Here is a 20,564-nt window from a genome sequence, read left to right as displayed (position 1 = left end):
CACTAATACCGCAGACTGAAACCATGATCATGGTTAAAATAAAATTAATTGCGCAGCCCTACTTGATTGTGATTGATCAATGGCAGTATTCTACAATCAAATATTTTGTTGCTATATTTTTTTCACTGTATTTACCATTGTCCCAGTCAAGTGATTTCCTGCTAGCTCTGCTAGTTTAATGTCTCTCGTATCACACTGTGCTCTTTCTTCTCACATAATTTAACACATTAGCAAACCATAAATCTATAAAGTTTTACCCTCACTATACAGTACAATGACTGCATGCAAAAAAAAAAAAAACAAATTGTGGAAATCCACATCAAATCTGAATTATTTGATTGACAAATTAATATAGAATCCAACTGATGCACAGTCACTGGCCTGTGTGTGTTGGCTATTTTACAACAGCATCAAGCATCTCTCAACCACTCAGACTGTCAAATCGGAACTACTCATTTTATAATAAACCACCGGTGTGCAGTGTTACGTAACATTACTTTTAAAAGTAACTCATTAGAATATTGCGTTACTCCTTAAAAAAGTAACTTAATTAAAAAGTATTTTTTTTTATGGAAAGTAAAGTGCTACTTTTGCATTACTTCTTTCTCAGCCAATTTCTCTTCCGCTATGCTATGCATTCCATACAAATAAGCCATGCATTGCATACAAGAGACAATACAGGTCATGCTAGCTACTGTACAACACATCAAAACACCATAGTATACAAACAGATATTTAAAAAGTATTGTAGGTCTGCACGTCGTATTTATTATAAAGAATCAATAACATGAATATGCATGATTTGTTTTTCCATCAATATGGCAGCCAATATGAATAATGAAGAATAACCACTGTCTTACCTAAAGCAGCAAAGTCCAACACTTGAACCTGCATCATATATGTCATCATTGCCCATCGACAATGCCATAGTCAACTTAAAGGAATAGTTCACCCAAAAACTAAAATTTGCTGATAATTTACTCACCCTCAGCCCATACAAGATGTATCTGAGTTTCTTTCTTCATCAAAACAGAAATTAAGGCTTTTAGGATTTCATTTCAGGCCTCCTCCTCTAAACAATGCAAGTGAATGTGTTCCATTTTTTGACGGTCCAAAATGTATATTTACTCCAGTCAACAAATAAAGTTCTTCTGAACGCAAACAATTGATTATTTTGAGAAACAAATCAATAATTAATAAACTACAAATGTTTGCTTCCATACATCACCTGAGGGTGAGTAAATTATCAGCAAATTTTCATTTTTGGGTGAACTATTCCTTTAAGATGTTCTTCAGAAGTCAGGATAAAATTCAGTGGGGAATGTCAGTCTAACATGTTCAAGGAATAATAAATATTTTTCACTTAAGTCATCTCAGTGCACGCTTGTTTTGAGTTGATCCACGGTGCATACAGACGCCACAACTTCAAAGGTGCATGTTGATACAACTTGAATGGAATCATTTTTAATGCTACCAAAATGTTATAAAAACGTTTGTTTCATGAATCAAACTACTTGTTTATTATAAAACAAAAATGTAGAATATTTTTAGAAACTAAGACATATTCTCTGCATACACAAACCATGTAGTACGTTGCTCGCAGCCGCTGATCCAGAGCATTTTCTCATCCCATTCTCCCAGCTACAGGGAGCTGTAACACTGAGCAGTTCGGCTGCATAAGTCAGTGAATTGAGCAAGTATTTCACCCGGTGTATCATGTCAGGGCCAGTGGAAGACTAGTCTTATAATCCCTCTGCCTAAATGCGTTTGCTGATTTTTTTAATGCATTGTGTATTAACACATGAATCAACCGCGTTTCACTCAATCTAATGCTGACCTCATATTACTCTAAAACACGCATATTACTCTGAAATGCGCATGCGCGTTAGCGAGTTGACTGACAGGCGATGTCTGTATCTAAAATGTGATTGTCTCTTTTTCCTACAAGGTGGGACTTCCTTTCTACATCCATAGACTGTTGGGCTCTAGAGCTTCTAGGTTGGGCATTACAATTTCTCCCATACATTTAAATAGAAGTGACTCGTCTCTGCTAAATAGTCTCTAGCCTCACACTCTATAGAACTACAATGCCAATCATGCACTACGTCTCCTCCCTGAAGTTTGCACACTTTTACTCCTGATTTCTCACAATATAGGGACAGTAGATGTGTACAAAAGCAACGTGTTAATTTTTTTAAAAAGTAACTCCGATATTATGGTCTATAATAAAAAATATTGTGTTACTCGTTACTCTAAAAAGTCATCGGATTACGTAAAGCATGTTACTTTTATCGTGTTACCCCCAAAACTGCTGGTGTGGCCACATTAATCCTTGAAAAACATTTGATTATTTGATGGACAAATATTGACATTTTCTTTCTGTGAGGTTCTCAGACACATTGTTACAGCTATAAACTGCCCTAAAATAATCCCTTTAAACCAAAGTTTAAAAAAATTAATTAGTTCAGCTTGGTTTTATGACTTGTTATACATGGAGATTTCATGGCTACTCACTAATACATAGTTCTCCTCACGATAGTTGGCAGCAATGTCCTGGTTCTCCATGGCTCCTGCAAGCAGGCCTGTGGCATAGATCCGGAGAGGCTGCTCGGACTCCTGCACCCATTTAAACAACCGCTCCACAATCCCGTCCTGTTACAGTCACAAACACATATTTACATGTGCATGTGTAGTAGAAGCTTCAACTGATCTAGATAGGAAGATGTAATCGGATATCAGCGATATCTGACAAATATCCTGATGTAGATTGCGGCACTCACTGACAGACGATGTTCAATATCGAGAAATGACAAAACCATGGAGCTGGGAAGTCGGCAAATATATTAAATAGTAGCCCAGGTTATGAAATTAGCACCCACGACATGCAAACACGGGTATATAATGTGCAGTGGCAGATAATTTTGCCACTGTGGCGGGCGACCTGTAAGTCGTCTCGGAGTGACACATGACAAGAAATGCTGTTAAAGCTCTTGAAGAAACACACTTTATTATATTTTTAAGTACGGATGACAGAAAAGCCATCGATGCGCATCCCTAATTCACTGTTTGTTCAGAGGAGTGCAGTGCAAGCATGTACCATGCAGTGTTACTTAAAAATGTATATGCACTACAAATTACTAATTATTTATCTAAAATTGTTACTGGATTACTAATTACTGATGAAAAAGTAATCACATAACTAATTACAGTACTTACATTTTAAGTTGCTTTCTAAAACACTTTTCCGCTCAAATTTCTTGTTCATTGTTACACACAAGTCACACTTACAGCACCTCACATTTCTCCTTCACAATGACTCGTTACGGGGCCATAATTCATGTATTCTACATAAAAATATATTAGAAATAAGCAAAAGCCTATAACGTACTTAAAAGCAATTGAACTAATTTAAAGTCTGAAACTAATCTAATTACAAGAATTTAAAATGTAATTACAGTAGAGTAACTAATTATTTTGTAATTGGATTACACCCAACACTGGTCTTGTGGAACACACACAGTAAAGAGTTATCACTCTATTGGAATGCTGCAAATGACCTTAGACCATCAGTTTGAACTTAACATGCATTGTGAACGCAACTCAGCAGGTTCACACACACACACACACATATATACACACATATACATATATATACACACACCGATCAGCCACAACATTAAAACCACCTGCCTTATATTGTGTAGGTCCCCCTCGTGCCGCCAAAACAGCGCCAACCCACATCTCAGAATAGCATTCCGTGATGATATTCTTCTCACCACAATTGTACAGAGCGGTTATCTGAGTTACCGTTGACTTTGTCAGTTCAAACCAGTCTGGACATTCTCTGTTGACCTCTCTCATAAACAAGGTGTTTCAGTCTGCAGAACTGGCCCTCACTGGACATTTTTTGTTTTTGGCACCATTCTGAGTAAATTCTAGAAACTGTTATGTGTGGAAATCCCAGGAGATCAGCAGTTACAGAAATACTCAAACCAGCCCATCTGGAACTAACAATCATCCATGCGATTATCTAATCAGCCAATCGTGTGGCAGCAGTGCAGTGCATAAAATCACGCAGACACGGGTCAGGCGCTTCAGTTAATGTTAACATCAACCATCAGAATGGGGGAAAAAATGTGATCTCAGTGATTTAGAGCGTGGCATGATTGTAGGTGCCAGACAGGCTGGTTTGAGTATTTCTGTAGCTGCTGATCTCCTGGGATTTTCATGCACGACAGTCTCTAGAATTTACTCCGAATGGTGCCAAAAACAAAAACATCCAGTGAGCAGCAGATCTGTGGATGGAAATGCCTTGTTGATGAGAGAGGTCAACAGAGAATGGCCAGACTGGTTCGAACTGACAAAGTCTACGGTAACTCAGATAACCGCTCTGTACAATTGTGGTGAAAAGTATATCATCTCAGAATGCTATTCTGAGATGCGGGTTGGTGCTGTTTTGGTAGCACGAGAGGGACCCACAGAATAGCAGGTGGTTTTAATGTTGTGGCTGATCGATTTATATAGGCTATATATGCAAAAAGCAAAAATATTACATACAGTGGGGATGATGATGTAATCGAATATCGCAATATTTTTTAAAACAAAATTAACGTGAACATATTTCTTGCATATCGCCCAGCCCTACTGCATGCACAAATACAAAAGTTTGAAAGTACCTTCTCCTGAAAGACCACAGCTGTCTCAAGGCCCGGCATGATGTTGAGCAGTAGTCTGCACGCTGCAGTGTTCAGCGCAACCTCCCTGCTGCTCATCACGTACGAGTTCACAAGCTATAAAATCCAACACAAGAACAAGCGAAAAACACTCGAGATCAGAAATAAAATGGCCAGGGTTGCTCTACTTATTATATCATAGTACATATTTAAAGTTACTCTGCAATGATCATTTAAGGGATAGATCACCAAAAAAAATTATTTTCATAATTTACTCACTTATGTTGATCAAAACTATTTTTGTGTAACACAAATGGAGATGTTAAGCATAATGTTAGATTCATTCACCTTTACATTTATTGCATCTTTTTTCCATGCAATTAAAGGAATAGTTCACCCAAAAATGAAAATTTGCTGAGAATTTACTCACCCTCAGGCCATCCAAGATATATCTGAGTTTCTTTCTTCATCAAAACAGAATTTAAGATTTTTAGGATTTCATTTCAGGCCTCCTCCTCTAAACAATGCAAGTGAATGTACTCCATTTTTTGATGGTCCAAAATGCATATTTAGGGTGCTTCAAAATAATCCACACGACTCCAGTCGACAAATAAAGTTCTTCTGAATGCAAACGATTGATTATTTTTAGAAACAAAACAATACTTATATACTTTAAGTTATTGTTTAAATATTTTTTTTTTTATTATTATAATTTGGGAATTCTTTTTATTTTATATTGTTTTGAAATTGTTTTGGACTGTTTTGGTTTGTGAACGGCACAAATTTCTCTTGTAAACAATGACGTGCTTCCTGACGACTCCATGTGACGCGTGACCTAACCAACGAGCTTACGTCATCCCTCTTGTGAGCGCACGTCACAGATGTATGGAAGCAAACATTTGTAGTTAAAAAGTATATAAGTATTGTTCTGTTTCTAAAAATAATTGTGGATTATTTTGATGCACCCTAAATATGCATTTTGGACCGTCAAAAAATGGAGTACATTCACTTGCATTGTTACTGCAAAAAGGAGGATGCCTGAAATGAAATCCTAAAAGTCTTAAATTTTGTTTTGATGAAGAAAGAAACTCAGATAAATCTTGGATGGCCTGAGGGTGAGTAAATTATCAGCAAATTTTCATTTTTGGGTGAACTATTCCTTTAAAGTGAATGGTGACTGTGACTGTCAGTCCCTAACATTCTGCTAAACATTTCTTTTGTGTTCCACAGAACAAAAAAAGTTATGCAAATTTGGAACAACATGAGGGTGAGTAAATTACATTGTTGATTGTTAAGTATGATAAAGAAATGGTAATAAACAAATAATAATGCATTACGGACGTAATAGTTACGGACACTTCATAAATCATTTGAGTAACAATGGGAGAATCAAACACCCAGAGCTTGTTCTTTTTACCATGACAATTCAGATCAATCGCTGACTATTGTTTTGATCTGTGACGTGTTTCAAACTTATTGCATTTGCCAACATTTGGAAATGGGTAATTTTTGAAAAACCTTACAAATTTGACTTTGTAATGTGATAAACATTGTATCATCTCATATTGTTGCATTGCTCAGTGTGTGCCATACATCACTTGCTCACCCAGGTGTTCAATGCAGACTATTTTAAAAAGCAGCCTTTTGAGGTTTGGCAATTTTGCAAGGCCATTTCGCACTTTCAATCTTATTTCAATTCATCATGCAGCCTTGATTTATATCATAATGTCTCAAAAGTCTGCAGATTTCAAAGTGTTTTGAATGGTTTTCCATCATCATACACAGTAAATGCCACTTTCACAATGGTCACATCCACAACGCTGCTTATTTTCCCATTTATGTGAAAAAGACAATGAATAAAAATGAAATATTATATGTTCTTAAGAGTGCCAACCCTTCTGAATTCTGTGGCTATTTTTATTTCTGGATTGTGCATTTCTAAGTTTTTACAAAGTCCGTGGTCTCCAAAAAACTTGTCCGTTTTTGTCACGTCCGTAATGTAAGTTCATTTCCGAATCTAAACTAGAAAAAACTTGTCTAGACTGACAATTTTCTGATGTCTGGACCCTATCTGCAGGGGTTTATGATTCTACATACATATAATTCAATATACTGGCAATGAATACTTTATATGTGAAGATAAATTTATGTTTTCACTGCAAATGTCATGTCTGCAATGCTGGAATTGACCACGCCTATAACAAATTTACACATCGCACTGACCTAATATTTTGACAAATCAGATTTTTGGTAATACTTGCACAAGACATTAACGACTGCGTTTACATTAATATCTATTCAAGTAGCGAATTTGGCATACGCACATCTGCATTCATTAGTGCTCTTCTAGAGCACAGGCAGACAGATGCATATTAAAGTTTCAAAGCAGCCAATCTAACATTCCCTGAGTAACACACTGAGTCAGTACTTTAAAAAGACTGGTACCAAAGTACCAGTACTTTTGACATCATAGGCTATTAAAATATTGAACTAAATGGAGATTCTGCAGTACCCTGCGATACTTTGCCAAGAATCAGTATTCAGGATGTGAGGATAGATACATTGAAATACGTGCTACATTATTTCCCGCAATTGTAATTACTGTTTAAATATATTTATACTGCCTTATTAAATCAACACACCTTCAAACAACAGTTAATGTCGAGCACTGGTGTATTTACACTGTCTTCAATGCAACACAGATGCTGCATTAACGTATTTACACAGGAATCGCAGGAAACAGTCTCGCACACTCTAAAGCAGAGTACTTCTTCTTGGTCTCAGCAAACAGTAACTGATAGCTTCAGAAATAAACATTTTGCAGTGTTAAGCTGTGTTATTAGAAGCATCTCCTGTCTTTCCATCCTCCAATTTCAGTGCTAATATACTTTCTCCTATCGCTGCTTAATATCCTGAAACAACTGCAAGTAAGCCACTCGTAGGTTAATTTTAAGAGGCCCATCTAGTCCAACACAACAACACAGACTCAATGAATGGTGTGAATTTGGGGTGGGACAATCTACTGTTTGAACAACAGAAGCGTTTTCGAAAAGCCGTTTTGACAACAATGTTTGTTTGTTTTTTTGTAATTCAATTTGTTGCTGCAGACATTACACACTTGAGCTTTAAAACATCCGCTAAGAATATTTTATACCTATTATACGCTACAAGTTTTATTGTCTTAAAATCTCGATAAGTGAATTCAAAAAATGTTTATACTTTAAGGACCCATGGGTACTCTGTAATTAGCACACAAGCATGAGAGGACACTGAAAATCTGTCTTACCGCATTCATAAAATCATCATTCTTGAAAAGGATTTTCAACAGGTGTCCCAGCATGCACTCTGGGTCTGCCCGTCCTTCAGAATAATACAAGCGAGAGTCAATAAGATAATTTCAATATGCAACAGATAACACAGCTGTGAAAAAATGGGAAAGGCTCATGGGGTAGCTGCCATTTTCACCTGGATGACGGTCATCAAACGGGTCAGGATCGGCCTTGTGATACTCCTCCGTCTCCCTTTCAACAAGCTCTGAAATTCTTCAGGCAATGAAAGAATAAAAGCAATAAGCCACAAGAGGCCGTGTGTACAGTGATTTTACTACAGTTAAGGGGTGTTGCTAGGCACAACACAGAGCGGATTAAAATCACTGTAAAACGGTCACTCGTTGCTTATTTTATAAAATGGTGACAACTACATTTATTCATAATTTATTCAGGATTGTTATATCAAAATCACAATAAAAAAATGTTTTAACCAAGTAATACAGTTCATTTCCCTAACTGTAGGCTGTTTTACAACAGCGTCAAACATGGCTCATCCTATCAGACTGTCAAACCAGAACTACCCATTTTATAATAAATCAGATACTTCAGATGTGTCGCTAGACTTCAAAATCAGATGAACCGCGGTACAAATGCGTACCAACCCGTATAATTGAGAATCAACTGATATACTCCAAGTCTAGATAAACATTTTAATGCAAAGAGGAACTTGACAATAGCTTTGATTATTATGACTGATAAATGCCCCCATTTGTAACCTAATACCCCCTCTCTACTAATTTGCTCTCAGCGTCCCCTGGCATCCTTTGAATGCCCCCCTGAGAACCCCTGCTTTAAAGCATGTTAGGTTTGAAGAACAGTATTGTTTGTTGTTGATATGAGGTCAGGGCTTGACAAATGGTTACCCACTTGGGTAAAACTTTACAATAAGGTTCCATCTGTTAACATCAGTTTACAACACTAGATAACATGAACTAACAATGAACAATACTTTTACAGCATTTATTAATCTTAGTGTTTATTTCAACATACAGTATACTAATACAATCAAAAGCTGTATTAGTTAACATTAGTTAATGCACTATGAACTAACAATGAACAATTGTATTTTTATTAACTAACATTAACAAAGATTAATAAATGCTGTAAAATATATTGTTAATTGTTTGTTCATGATATGCATTAACTAATGTTAACAAATGGAACCTTATTAAAAAGTGTTATCCCCACTTGTTCGGGACAACCACAGAAAAAGATCAGACAGCTGAAATTTCAAATGAGGTTGTTGGACAACTAAAGCAGTCTTTACAATGTAAACGCAGCACAGAAAACTTTTTAAATGTGGCAGATACAGCAAAAAATTTAAACTGGATTAAATGTCATCTAATCCTGCACAGCTGGCATAGGACACGGATTGACTGCTATAACTGCAAAATCCTTCTAGAGCACTGAGGTGTGTGTGCAGTTTGCAGTGGTTCATGCCAGTACAAACGTGTCAATCATACGATAAAATCAGACAATAAAAGGCGTTTCACTCTGCTCTTTTTCTTTTTTTTTTTTAAATAAGACTAGTGTAAAAACAATAATACTATAATTTAGTAGTGATCTTTAATGGTCATGCAGTGAGGGTCATGCATAATTTGGAATATGAGTTGAGCTGCTCAACCCACTGCAAGTCACTCCAAGTGTTTCCCAGTCAACGCATCACAAGAGTTTGACTGTGGAACTGAGCATTTCCCCCGAGCACTTCAGCATCCGAGTGGGGGCTACAGCCTACATACAACCCATTTACGCTGGAGCAGGACACCTTATAAGAGCTGCCATGATGCAAGAATAGCTGCAGGTACTGTGACATCATTTTCACATCACTGCATGGTACGGATTGGAGCAAATGTTGAAGTTATGTGCATTAAGAGTTCTGGTAGAAACCCAACCAGGTATTGGCCAGAGTACTTAAGGACAAATAAGAGCATATATATATATATATTATATATATATATATATATTTTTTTTTTTTTTTTTTTTTACAGTTTCGTCGTGTTGTAGCTTATTTTCATTGTGTTGTAGCTTATTTCCATTATTTTGTGGCTTAATTTCGTTGTGGTTTTTCTGTTATGCTGTGGCTTATTTCCATCGTGTTTTCAGCTTTCATTTGCTTTGCTAATTTCGTTGTGTTGTGCACCCCTCGGCCACAGTACTGACTCGCACAACGGACCACACTCAGAGCAGCTCCTGAAGAGCACTATTTGCAGAGGTCTGCACCAAACTCATGCAAAAATATAAGTGAAGATTTTGATCGTGAATGCAAACCGCTTCGGTTTCACATTAATTTTATGAAAATGTATGGCAAATGTTATTTGTAATTGCAGGTTCATACATGCAGTGACACAGAGGGGACGGCCACTTTATTTCTGTGGAGATGATAGAATGAAAAATTTTATGCAAAATATGCACTTGTGGGTTTCATCGGAGAGACTTAAAATAGGCTAAAATGTGAAAGTGAAGAATTTAGGACAGAAAACTTTTACTATTGCATCATATATTCAGGTTGATGGGTTCCATAAACAACAGTGTAAATGCAAAATGGACAAAGACTAAAGTTGATGAAAAAAGAAACATTTTAAGTATTTGGAAATATTTTTGATATTTAAAATATAACTTTTTATTGTCATTTTAAAGTTTTCAAAGTCTTAAAGGAAATTATATATCCCAATTATATTATATAACTCCAAGTGAATAATAATAAAAAATATTAATAAATGACTTGAATATATTAAAATAAATTTAAGTAAATTAAGTACACACACATCTTAAGAATGACAATCTGTATGACAATTAATCATCATATTCAAAAGTCATGACCAAGACATTTTTGTTCTTGAAAGCAATTGATGCTTCTCTTCACAAAGGATGCATTCATTTGATCAAAAACAAAAACATGAGCAATGTTGTAATAGGGCTGGGCGGTTTTTTCGATTAATTCGAATTTGCGTTGACACGATTTTTTATTTTTATTTTTAAATCGAGATTTTGCAAAAAAATATTGCAAACGCTATAGTTAGATACACTGTAAATCCACCAAAGGCTGAATAAGGAAGAGAAAAATAATTCAAAGCGCTCGTCTTAATGCTGCTCCTGATCTGATCAGCTGCACGTGTGTGGCGCAATCCAACTGAACGTGACAGGTTAACAACATGGAGACTGATATAAAAGACAGCGATAATATTCCCAGTACGTTTGTACACAGTGTGATTGCAGCTCAGCTTCGTCCATCATGCAGATATACACCACCTTAAGACCCTAAGTGGCCCGTTCACATGTTGATGAATGGTCTCCTATTCTTTTAATCCATAAAAGCATTAGTTATGTGACAGTTATGGGCACTTCATTTCAAATCATGGAAAGGCTATATATATGAGAGAATCAAATATCCGATGCTCCTTTTGCCATGATGATTCAGATAGATCGCTAATTTTTGCTTTGTTCTGTGACGTGTTTCAAGTGTACTGCATCTATAGCCAACATTTGGCAAGCGATCATTTTGACAAACTTTTCTAGTTGAATTGTAATGATAAATTATTTCATATTGCTGCACTGCTCAGCGTGAACCGCAAGAAGGCACGTCTCTATCTGCAGGGGTTTATGAATATAAATACAAATTGTTTGATATACATAAGTACTTTCTAGATAAACTTGATCATTTATAGATATTGATTTCTAGATATCTTTCTAGATAGACTTGGTTTAGATAAAATTAATACCTACACTGGCTAAGAATTATTTTGCAGTTTTCTTATTCTATTATTTCTGAACATCTGGGTTTATTAGATTTTAATTTATTTTACATTTACACTCTGTTGACAACTTCCCCCTGTGGTGCATTTGGTAAATTTTTCTTGCACACCTTTGTTTCATATAATGAAAAGAACTTGGATTTCTCTAACCAAGTTGCCTTACATTCTAATAAAGAACATAAAATTTGAATCATGTTGGAGTACATTTAAAAGCTGAAGAAAATGGAATCTTGAATCATCCATAAGTTTGATATAAATCGAGATTTATTTGTTTTTTTTTGCCATATCGCCCAGCCCTATGTTGTAAATTACTATTACTTTTTAATATAACTGTTTTGTATTTTTATTTAAAAATTTTTTTACTTTGGATGACAAAGCCCCATTTTCAGCAGTCATTGCTCCTGTCTAAGAAAATTGTGCTTCACATAATCCTTAAGAAATCATCCTAAAGTGCAAATTTTGTGCTCAAGAAACATTTCTTAGAAAAGTTGAAAACCGTTGTGTTACTTGAATGAAGTCGTTTTAAATCGAATTAAGTGTCTTTTTGCAGTTACTGAAGTGTTGAATATACTCGCATTTCATGCAAGTCACTTTACATTTGCAAGTCAAATTTTGGTTTTCAAAAGAACCAAGAAGTCTTTCTAGAAAATAATTTGTCTATTGTATTGAGAGATGAAGGCTATTCCATACACTACTGACTTGACAAATGAAATCAGATTGGATCTAACCAGGACAGACAGGGAAGTGGATGGCACAGATGCACAACAAGACAAGGACATCAGAGTCTCTAGTTTGAGAAACAGACCCCTAACAGGCCCTAAACTAGCAGCTTCAATGACCAGAACATGACAAACACCAGTTTCATCTGTAACAGTGAAAAGAAGACTATGGGATGATGGTCTTTTAGACAGCTTCAAAGAAAATGCCACAACTACTAATCAATTGCATATTTGGGAAGTGCTGCATTTGATGAAACGTCATCTGAATATCTTAAACTGACTGTTAGAATGCCTAAAGTAGCACTGCTGCAAGTGGATGATTCTTGGATTAACAGAAATTCTGAAGAAAACAGCATTTATTTAAATAGTCATTTGTTACATTATTTGTATTTATTTTTTTTACTGTAATTCTGTCAGTATTCTGTCTTGAACCCCTGTCTTTACTGTCAGGGGTTCAAGCCCCAACACTGCCACGATGCCACCGTTGGGCCCTTGACCCCATCTGCTCCAGGGGCCCCGTATCATGGCTGACCCTGCGCTCTGACCCCAGCTTGGCTGGGATATGCGAAAGGGGCAGTGGTGGCTCAGCGGTTAAGGCTCTGGGATCAGAAGGTTGGGGGTTCAAGCCCCAGCACTACCAAGATGCCACTGTTGGGCCCTTGACCCTATCTGCTCCAGGGGCGCCGTATCATGGCTGACCCTGCGCTCTGACCCCAGCTTAGCTGGGATATGTGAAAAAAAAGAATTTCACTGTATATGTGCAAATGTATAATGTGTGATAAATAAATAAAATTATAATTATTAATTCTTGATCAATTTAGAGCATCCTTGGTCAATAAAATGATTCCAAACCTTTGAATGGTATATTATGTATATTATAATGGAGCTGTATTTAGAAGAAGAAAAAAAAGTTAAGACAAGTGACTTAAGCATTCAAACAAGTAAACCATCAGTTATAATTCTACGAAAGACAAGTTACTGGAAAGGTTTAAAGGAATAGTTCACCATTTACTCAATTTTATGCCATCCCGCATGTGTATGACTTTCTTCAGCAGAACACAAATTAAGATTTTTATAAGAGTTTCTAAGCTCTTTTGGTCCATACAGTGCAAGTGAATGGATGCCCAAATTTTGAAGCTCCAAAAATCACATAGGTCAGCTTAAAAAAAGCCAAGCGTACACTACACGACTTGCAGTCTGAGCTCTGCAACTCACAGCCCAGTTTTTCGTCATGCTGGTCCGAACACTTCAGGACTGTAATGTATCAACTACATGACCATTCATCCCCGACTGTGTGTACACCTGGTATAAAGATGAGTTCTGGGTGATCCAATCACAGATGTTCAAGCGAGACATCACCGTTACACCTTGCCATCTCTTTTGACCATTTGTGTTTGGATTTCGAGGAGAGAGTCTGATTTCATGAGGACATCAGTCATTACGTCTGTGTATTACTGCATGATAATAATGTGTAAAAAAGTAAAAGGATAAGCGCTAAAAACCGGAGCACAGTTTCTCTTAATTTTCCAAACATGACATTTAGAGCAGAATTCCGAGTTATTTTTGTGCAGTACCTGTAACTGAGCTTCTAGTGTGCGTGCTGCTCATTTCTGTGTCCTGAAAAATATTAAGAACATTAACTAAATGTATTCTTGATAACATGTCATAAGACATGAAAGAACGGCTCTCGTCCGTTTTCGCATTTGAAAAGGAAAAAATAAAAACAGCAATTAGGTAGATGTGGGTGAGGTTTTATTTTATTTTTCATACCTTGCTCTCCTTCCAACAAACGCGAAAGGCTCTCTCCCGTTTTTACGCGTATTTGTGCTAATTTGCAATGGAAAAAAATAACAAATAAAAACAGCTGAAAATAATAAAGACAGAGGGTAGGGAGATGTGGGTGATTTTTTATTTTCTAATACATTTTTTGCCTCCTACTTCCCAAATCTTGCTCTTCTCTTTCAACAAACATGAAAGACAGAGGGTAGGTAGATGTAGGTGAAGTTTCATTTTATTATCTTCTAATTATTTTCTGTCTACTCCTATCTAATAGCTTGCCATTCTTTTGCACTCTATATTTAATTGACTGTGGCTCATTGTCTGTCTTCCGCTTGTCGGGACAGTGCGCACACCTGACAACAAGACGTCTAGATATCAAGCAGTTTAAAAAACTGTCGCAGCGTCTGGGGCTCATCTTGGCCTGTCGCAGGAGTGCGCATACAAGACCTTTCGTTGTGAGATCCGAGACTTCTCGTCACAGACCAGTCGCCGACTCGAAACATCAAATAAGACAAGCTTGAGTCATTTGGTGTACAATAGGCTTAATCCATATGACTCCAGTGGTTAAGTCAATGTCTTCTGAAGTGATATGATAGGTGTGGGTGAGAAACTGATCAATATTTTAGTCCATTTTTACTATAAATTCTCCTCCCTGCTCAATCTCCACTTTAAATTTCACATTCTTCTTTTGTTTTTGGTGATTCACATTCTTCATGCATTCGCCCCCTACTGGGCAGGGAGAAGACTTAATAGCAAAAATGGACTTAAATATCGATCTGTTTCTCACCCATACCTATCACTTCAGAAGACATTGACATAACCACAGGATTCTTATGGATTACTTTTATGCTGCCTTTATGTCTTTTTGAAATGTCCCAATTTTGGCACCCATTCACATGCATTGTATGGACCTATGGAGCTGAAATATTTCTAAAAATCTTAATTTGTAGAAAGAAAGTCATACACATCTGTGATGGCATGAGGGTGAGTAAAGGATGAGATAATTTTCATTTTTGGGTGAACTATTCCTTTCATGTCAAGTGAGGTCATGCGATGTTATACAGTAATGGCACTAGGTGTTACTGTAAGGTTGCTGCTGTGTTTCTCACTTGGTCAGTATGTTGAGCAATTCATTTGTGCCACTCTGTTGTTCTCTCTCCCACTGCTCCAGCAGAGTGCTCAGCTCCGCTTTAGAGTCCACGCCGCCCTCGCCGGCTGACGCCATCAGCCCTGCATGAACATGTGCGCACAAACACCATGTCAGTCATGTGTATCCAAAAGTAAACAGGAATATCAACTAAACATAATATTGTAATATTTAATACAGTGATTAATAGAGAAGGAAGTGCTTCTTAGTTTCTTCTAAAGCTAATATTACTGTAGTGAACCTGAAAACAATAACAACAACGCAATAATTAATCATTTACTTATCAAGTAGTTATGCCTGTCTATATTTAAAGAATATAAGAAAAATTAGCTGCTCTCCAATTTAACCAGATATGCATGAAAATGACAAAAACCCACCTCCTAACAAGATACTGCATAAAAAGAGAGATTAAGTACAGGTGCACAATGAATACATTCACACTGCACAAGAATAAGTAACCCATGGAAATGTACACACAAACCCACCAAACACCTGCTCAAAGCATATACTGCATAAACAGAGAGCTCAGTAAATAGATCCATTGTTTATACTTTATAGTATGTAAATGTTGTAGACTATCCACACAATACTATACTATACTAATTTTATATATATATATATATATATATATATATATATATATATATATATATACATACATACATACATACACACACACACACACACACAAACATATCCAGCACTCGAATTTAACTAGAAACCTTCTAAAATGACACATGAACTGGGTAAAACATACATGTAAACAGTGTATCTAGTGTTTATTGTCCATGTGCTCGTGAGTGATAAAAAAGTGACATTAAACGCACCTTCAGCGAACACAAACACACAGCGCCGCAGAATCTCTAACCGCTCAATATAAGTCTCAGCCGCTGAGACGCGTTACAGAGCGTTAAAATCACATTAATGGTGTTATTGATGAGCTTCTGTCTATCGTGTCTCTTCAGCAATGTGCTTCAACTTTATGATGGCGACGGTTAACGCGTCATGACCCCGCGACGGTGAACACGTCAATGACATCAGACATGTGGAGCACCGCCTCCTTGGTTAACGTTGCTCACTCTAACAAGCCTTTAAATAAAAAATTTGTCATGTTCGAGATGCCAAACGCCTCGCTTTGAAAGTAGACGAGAGTAGGCGGCTGCAGTTAGGGGAGAAGGTAAGAGCTGTCAAGTCGGACAGTTCTCACTTCTCGTAGTGTATGGAGGGAACTCCGTGCCGAAACCCAAGCGTCCGACCGAACATCTTGTGCTTTGAGCTTCTCACACAGTGTTGCCAACTACTTTCAATGAAAAGTAGCTAAAGCCTGTTAAAAAAAGTCGCTGAAAGTCGCTAGATGACGTCATGCGTTAATTAGCATATTCAGATGTCATCACGTCGTATTTGCATTCTGCCTTGTGTCAGCCTTTTACATCTGTTTGCTTCTCTCCTACTTTCTATGCTCACATACTGTATTTTAATACAGCTGAATTCTCAATAAAGCTGTTCTCATGTACATATTTGTTCTGTTTCTATTGTCAGACAATGGAACGAGTATGAAATAGTGACTGAAACGCCGCCCATTAAGACATTAACATGTACTGTTAAAAAATGTTAACCAGTAGTCACTTCCAAGCAATTTCCAAGCTGCTGCTCTGCACTGCTAAAATCCTGATTTTATAACATAATTTAAAGACAATGGCTGTGTTGTTATTTCGGCTATATTTACATGTAAAATGATCACTCAGAGAGAAAGTTAGAAGCGACAGAATGTCTTATTTTTTCCTCTCACACAGCGCACAGCCTCCGACTGTGTAGCAGTGAGTGAAAAGCAAGAAAATAATGGTCAAATTAAATTGTTTAAATGACAACAAAGGAGGAGCAAACCATACAGATTATTGATTGGTCCTTGGCAACTCTGTTTGCACATGTGCAGCTCAGTCACGTCTTTGTCAGCTGCCGTGCGGTGAACTGAATGTGCTGCTCTTCTGTCTGCCGCTCACTGAATAGAGTAGTAGTGTTGCCAACTTAGCGACTTTTCAAACCTCTTTAGTGACTTTTATTCAAAAAAGCGCCTAGCGACAAATCTAGCGACTTTTTGGACAAACCTTAGCATTAGCTACATTCCGTAGAAGAAAGTCGCCAGTACTGCCCCGTGACCGCGTGGTCTTGCTTTCCTGCCTGGACTCGGAGGCACACCTCTCTCTGCGTCTTCTCTGTTCAGTGAGACTGACAGAGAGGTGAGCAGGCGAGAAGACATGAGCTGCGCATGTGCAAACAGCATTGTCAAGGACCAATCAAGAATCTGTATTGTTTTTTTGTTTATTGTAAACATGCACAGTTTTTTTTTTTTTGTGTAAATATGCACATAGTGGTTTGTTATGGCTAAGCACTGTGTGAGAGAAAAGATAAGTTTCTGTCGCTTCTAACTTTCTCTCATGATTGATAGATATAGGTAATTAATAGGGTATTACAGTATGAAAAGTAAGCACAGAGAAGCAAACACATGTAAAGGGCGGACACTATGCAAACTTCAAATGAGACGCGATGACGTCACAAATATTCTAATTAGCGTATGACGTAATTTAGCGACTTTTCGAGCAGGCTTTAGCTACTTTCCATTTAAACTACAGGTGCATCTCAATAAATTAGAATGTTGTGGAAAAGTTCATTTATTTCAGTAATTCAACTCAAATTGTGAAACTCATGTATTAAATAAATTCAGTGCACACAGACTGAAGTAGTTTAAGTCTTTGGTTCTTTTAATTGTGATGATTTTGGCTCACATTTAACAAAAACCCACCAATTCACTATCTCAAAAAATTAGAATATGGTGACATGCCAATCAGCTAATCAACTCAAAACACCTGCAAAGGTTTCCTGAGCCTTCAAAATGGTCTCTCAGTTTGGTTCACTAGGCTACACAATCATGGGGAAGACTGCTGATCTGACAGCTGTCCAGAAGACAATCATTGACACCCTTCACAAGGAGGGTAAGCCACAAACATTCATTGCCAAAGAAGCTGGCTGTTCACAGAGTGCTGTATCCAAGCATGTTAACAGAAAGTTGAGTGGAAGGAAAAAGTGTGGAAGAAAAAGATGCACAACCAACCGAGAGAACCGCAGCCTTACGATTGTCAAGCAAAATCGATTCAAGAATTTGGGTGAACTTCACAAGGAATGGACTGAGGCTGGGGTCAAGGCATCAAGAGCCACCACACACAGACATGTCAAGGAATTTGGCTACAGTTGTCGTATTCCTCTTGTTAAGCCACTCCTGAACCACAGACAACATCAGAGGCGTCTTACCTGGGCTAAGGAGAAGAAGAACTGGACTGTTGCCCAGTGTTCCAAAGTCCTCTTTTCAGATAAGAGCAAGTTTTGTATTTCATTTGGAAACCAAGGTCCTAGAGTCTAGAGGAAGGATGGAGAAGCTCATAGCCCAAGTTGCTTGAAGTCCAGTGTTAAGTTTCCACAGTCTGTGATGATTTGGGGTGCAATGTCATCTGCTGGTGTTGGTCCATTGTGGTTTTTGAAAACCAAAGTCACTGCACCCGTTTACCAAGAAATTTTGGAGCACTTCATGCTTCCTTCTGCTGACCAGCTTTTTAAAGATGCTGATTTCATTTTCCAGCAGGATTTGGCACCTGCCCACACTGCCAAAAGCACCAAAAGTTGGTTAAATGACCATGGTGTTGGTGTGCTTGACTGGCCAGCAAACTCACCAGACCTGAACCCCATAGAGAATCTATGGGGTATTGTCAAGAGGAAAATGAGAAACAAGAGACCAAAAAATGCAGATGAGCTGAAGGCCACTGTCAAAGAAACCTGGGCTTCCATACCACCTCAGCAGTGCCACAAACTGATAACCTCCATGCCACGCCGAATTGAGGCAGTAATTAAAGCAAAAGGAGCCCCTACCAAGTATTGAGCACATATACAGTAAATGAACATACTTTCCAGAAGGCCAACAATTCACTAAAAATGTTTTTTTTATTGGTCTTATGATGTATTCTAATTTTTTGAGACACAAATTTGTGAGGCAAAATTGAGCAATCCGATGGCAAAGTTGTTGGACCTTTTGAGTTTAGAGGGATTGTCGCCGGTTGGCGCTCCCGTGCGCGGGGTTAATGTGCACGTTTTTCTTTTTTCTGTTTGTTTTGTTCCGGGAGATGTTCGGGGGTTGATTGTTTCACTAATGGAGAAAGTGGTCTTCATAATTTTGTTTTTCACACACAATTTATTTTTTTATTATATCAATATGTCATTTGTTAATATGAGTGTACTATCTCTCTCCACATGGAATGTAAATGGGTTGGGGCACCCCATAAAAAGAAGGAAGGTTATTTCTTTTCTTAAACATAAGAAATATGATATAGTGTTTCTTCAAGAAACACATCTCTCCCCGCAGGAAGCTGAAAAATTTGGGAAGATATGGGGTGGACATGTCTTCTTTAGTGCTGGCTCAAGTAAGAGCAAGGGAGTCATTATATTGATTAATAAACATCTACAATTCAAATGTCTCAAACAGACTAAAGATAAATTAGGAAGAGTAATTATTGTTTTAGCTGAAATTCAAGGGCAAAGTCTGATTTTGGCTAATATTTATGCACCTAACGCTGATGATCAGGGCTTTTTTATAGATCTTGAAGGGATGTTGCAAACCACTGGCACCCCTCAGGATATAATTTTGGGAGGAGACTTTAATCTTTTGATGGATTCAGTCCTTGATCATAGTGAAGCAAAAGTGTGTAAACCCCCTAGGGCAACACTGACGCTTCACAGGATGTGTAAAAATCTTGGTCTTTCGGATATTTGGAGACTTTTGAACCCATCTGGTAGGGACTATAAATTTTTTTCATCAGTCCATAAGATTTATTCTAGAATAGATTTTTTAATTTCATCTGTTGTTGATTGCTCAATTGGAAATATTTTAGTCTCAGATCACGCCCTGGTGAGTTTAAAGGTGATGCCACATTAGAGAAAAAGAAATCATATAGTTGGCGCCTTAATGTGTCCCTTTTGCAAAATCCTGATTTTCAACAAATGTTAAAGACAAAAATGTTTATATGGAGACCAACTGGTCCTCAGTATCCTCTGTGGGTGTGGCTTGGGAGACACTTAAAGCGGTTCTTAGGGGCCGGATCATACAGTATGCCTCATTCATC

At 37.4% G+C, this 20,564-nt stretch overlaps 1 protein-coding gene across 2 annotated transcripts in view; it reads right to left on the bottom strand.

Moving 5' to 3' along the window:
- The window catches only part of LOC127415220 (DDB1- and CUL4-associated factor 1-like), a 174,971-nt gene extending 158,444 nt beyond the window's left edge, over positions 1–16,527 (bottom strand). Inside the window, exons 1-6 of one of the 2 annotated variants that reach the window (XM_051653873.1) lie at positions 16,227–16,527; positions 15,362–15,482; positions 8,139–8,215; positions 7,960–8,033; positions 4,677–4,790; positions 2,515–2,652 (exon numbers count right to left, since the gene is read on the bottom strand). In XM_051653873.1, the coding sequence (XP_051509833.1) occupies positions 2,515–2,652; positions 4,677–4,790; positions 7,960–8,033; positions 8,139–8,215; positions 15,362–15,477 (519 nt within the window). In that variant the 5' untranslated portion in view covers positions 15,478–15,482; positions 16,227–16,527. The remainder of the gene's footprint in view (positions 1–2,514; positions 2,653–4,676; positions 4,791–7,959; positions 8,034–8,138; positions 8,216–15,361; positions 15,483–16,226) is intronic. The other variant, XM_051653872.1, reaches the window with a different exon arrangement.
- Positions 16,528–20,564: the final 4,037 nt, after the last annotated feature.

Source organism: Myxocyprinus asiaticus, chromosome 24 (genome assembly GCF_019703515.2).
Source record: "Myxocyprinus asiaticus isolate MX2 ecotype Aquarium Trade chromosome 24, UBuf_Myxa_2, whole genome shotgun sequence".
Taxonomy (NCBI): Eukaryota; Metazoa; Chordata; class Actinopteri; order Cypriniformes; family Catostomidae; genus Myxocyprinus; species Myxocyprinus asiaticus.
This window is presented reverse-complemented; position numbering and strand designations above follow the sequence as displayed.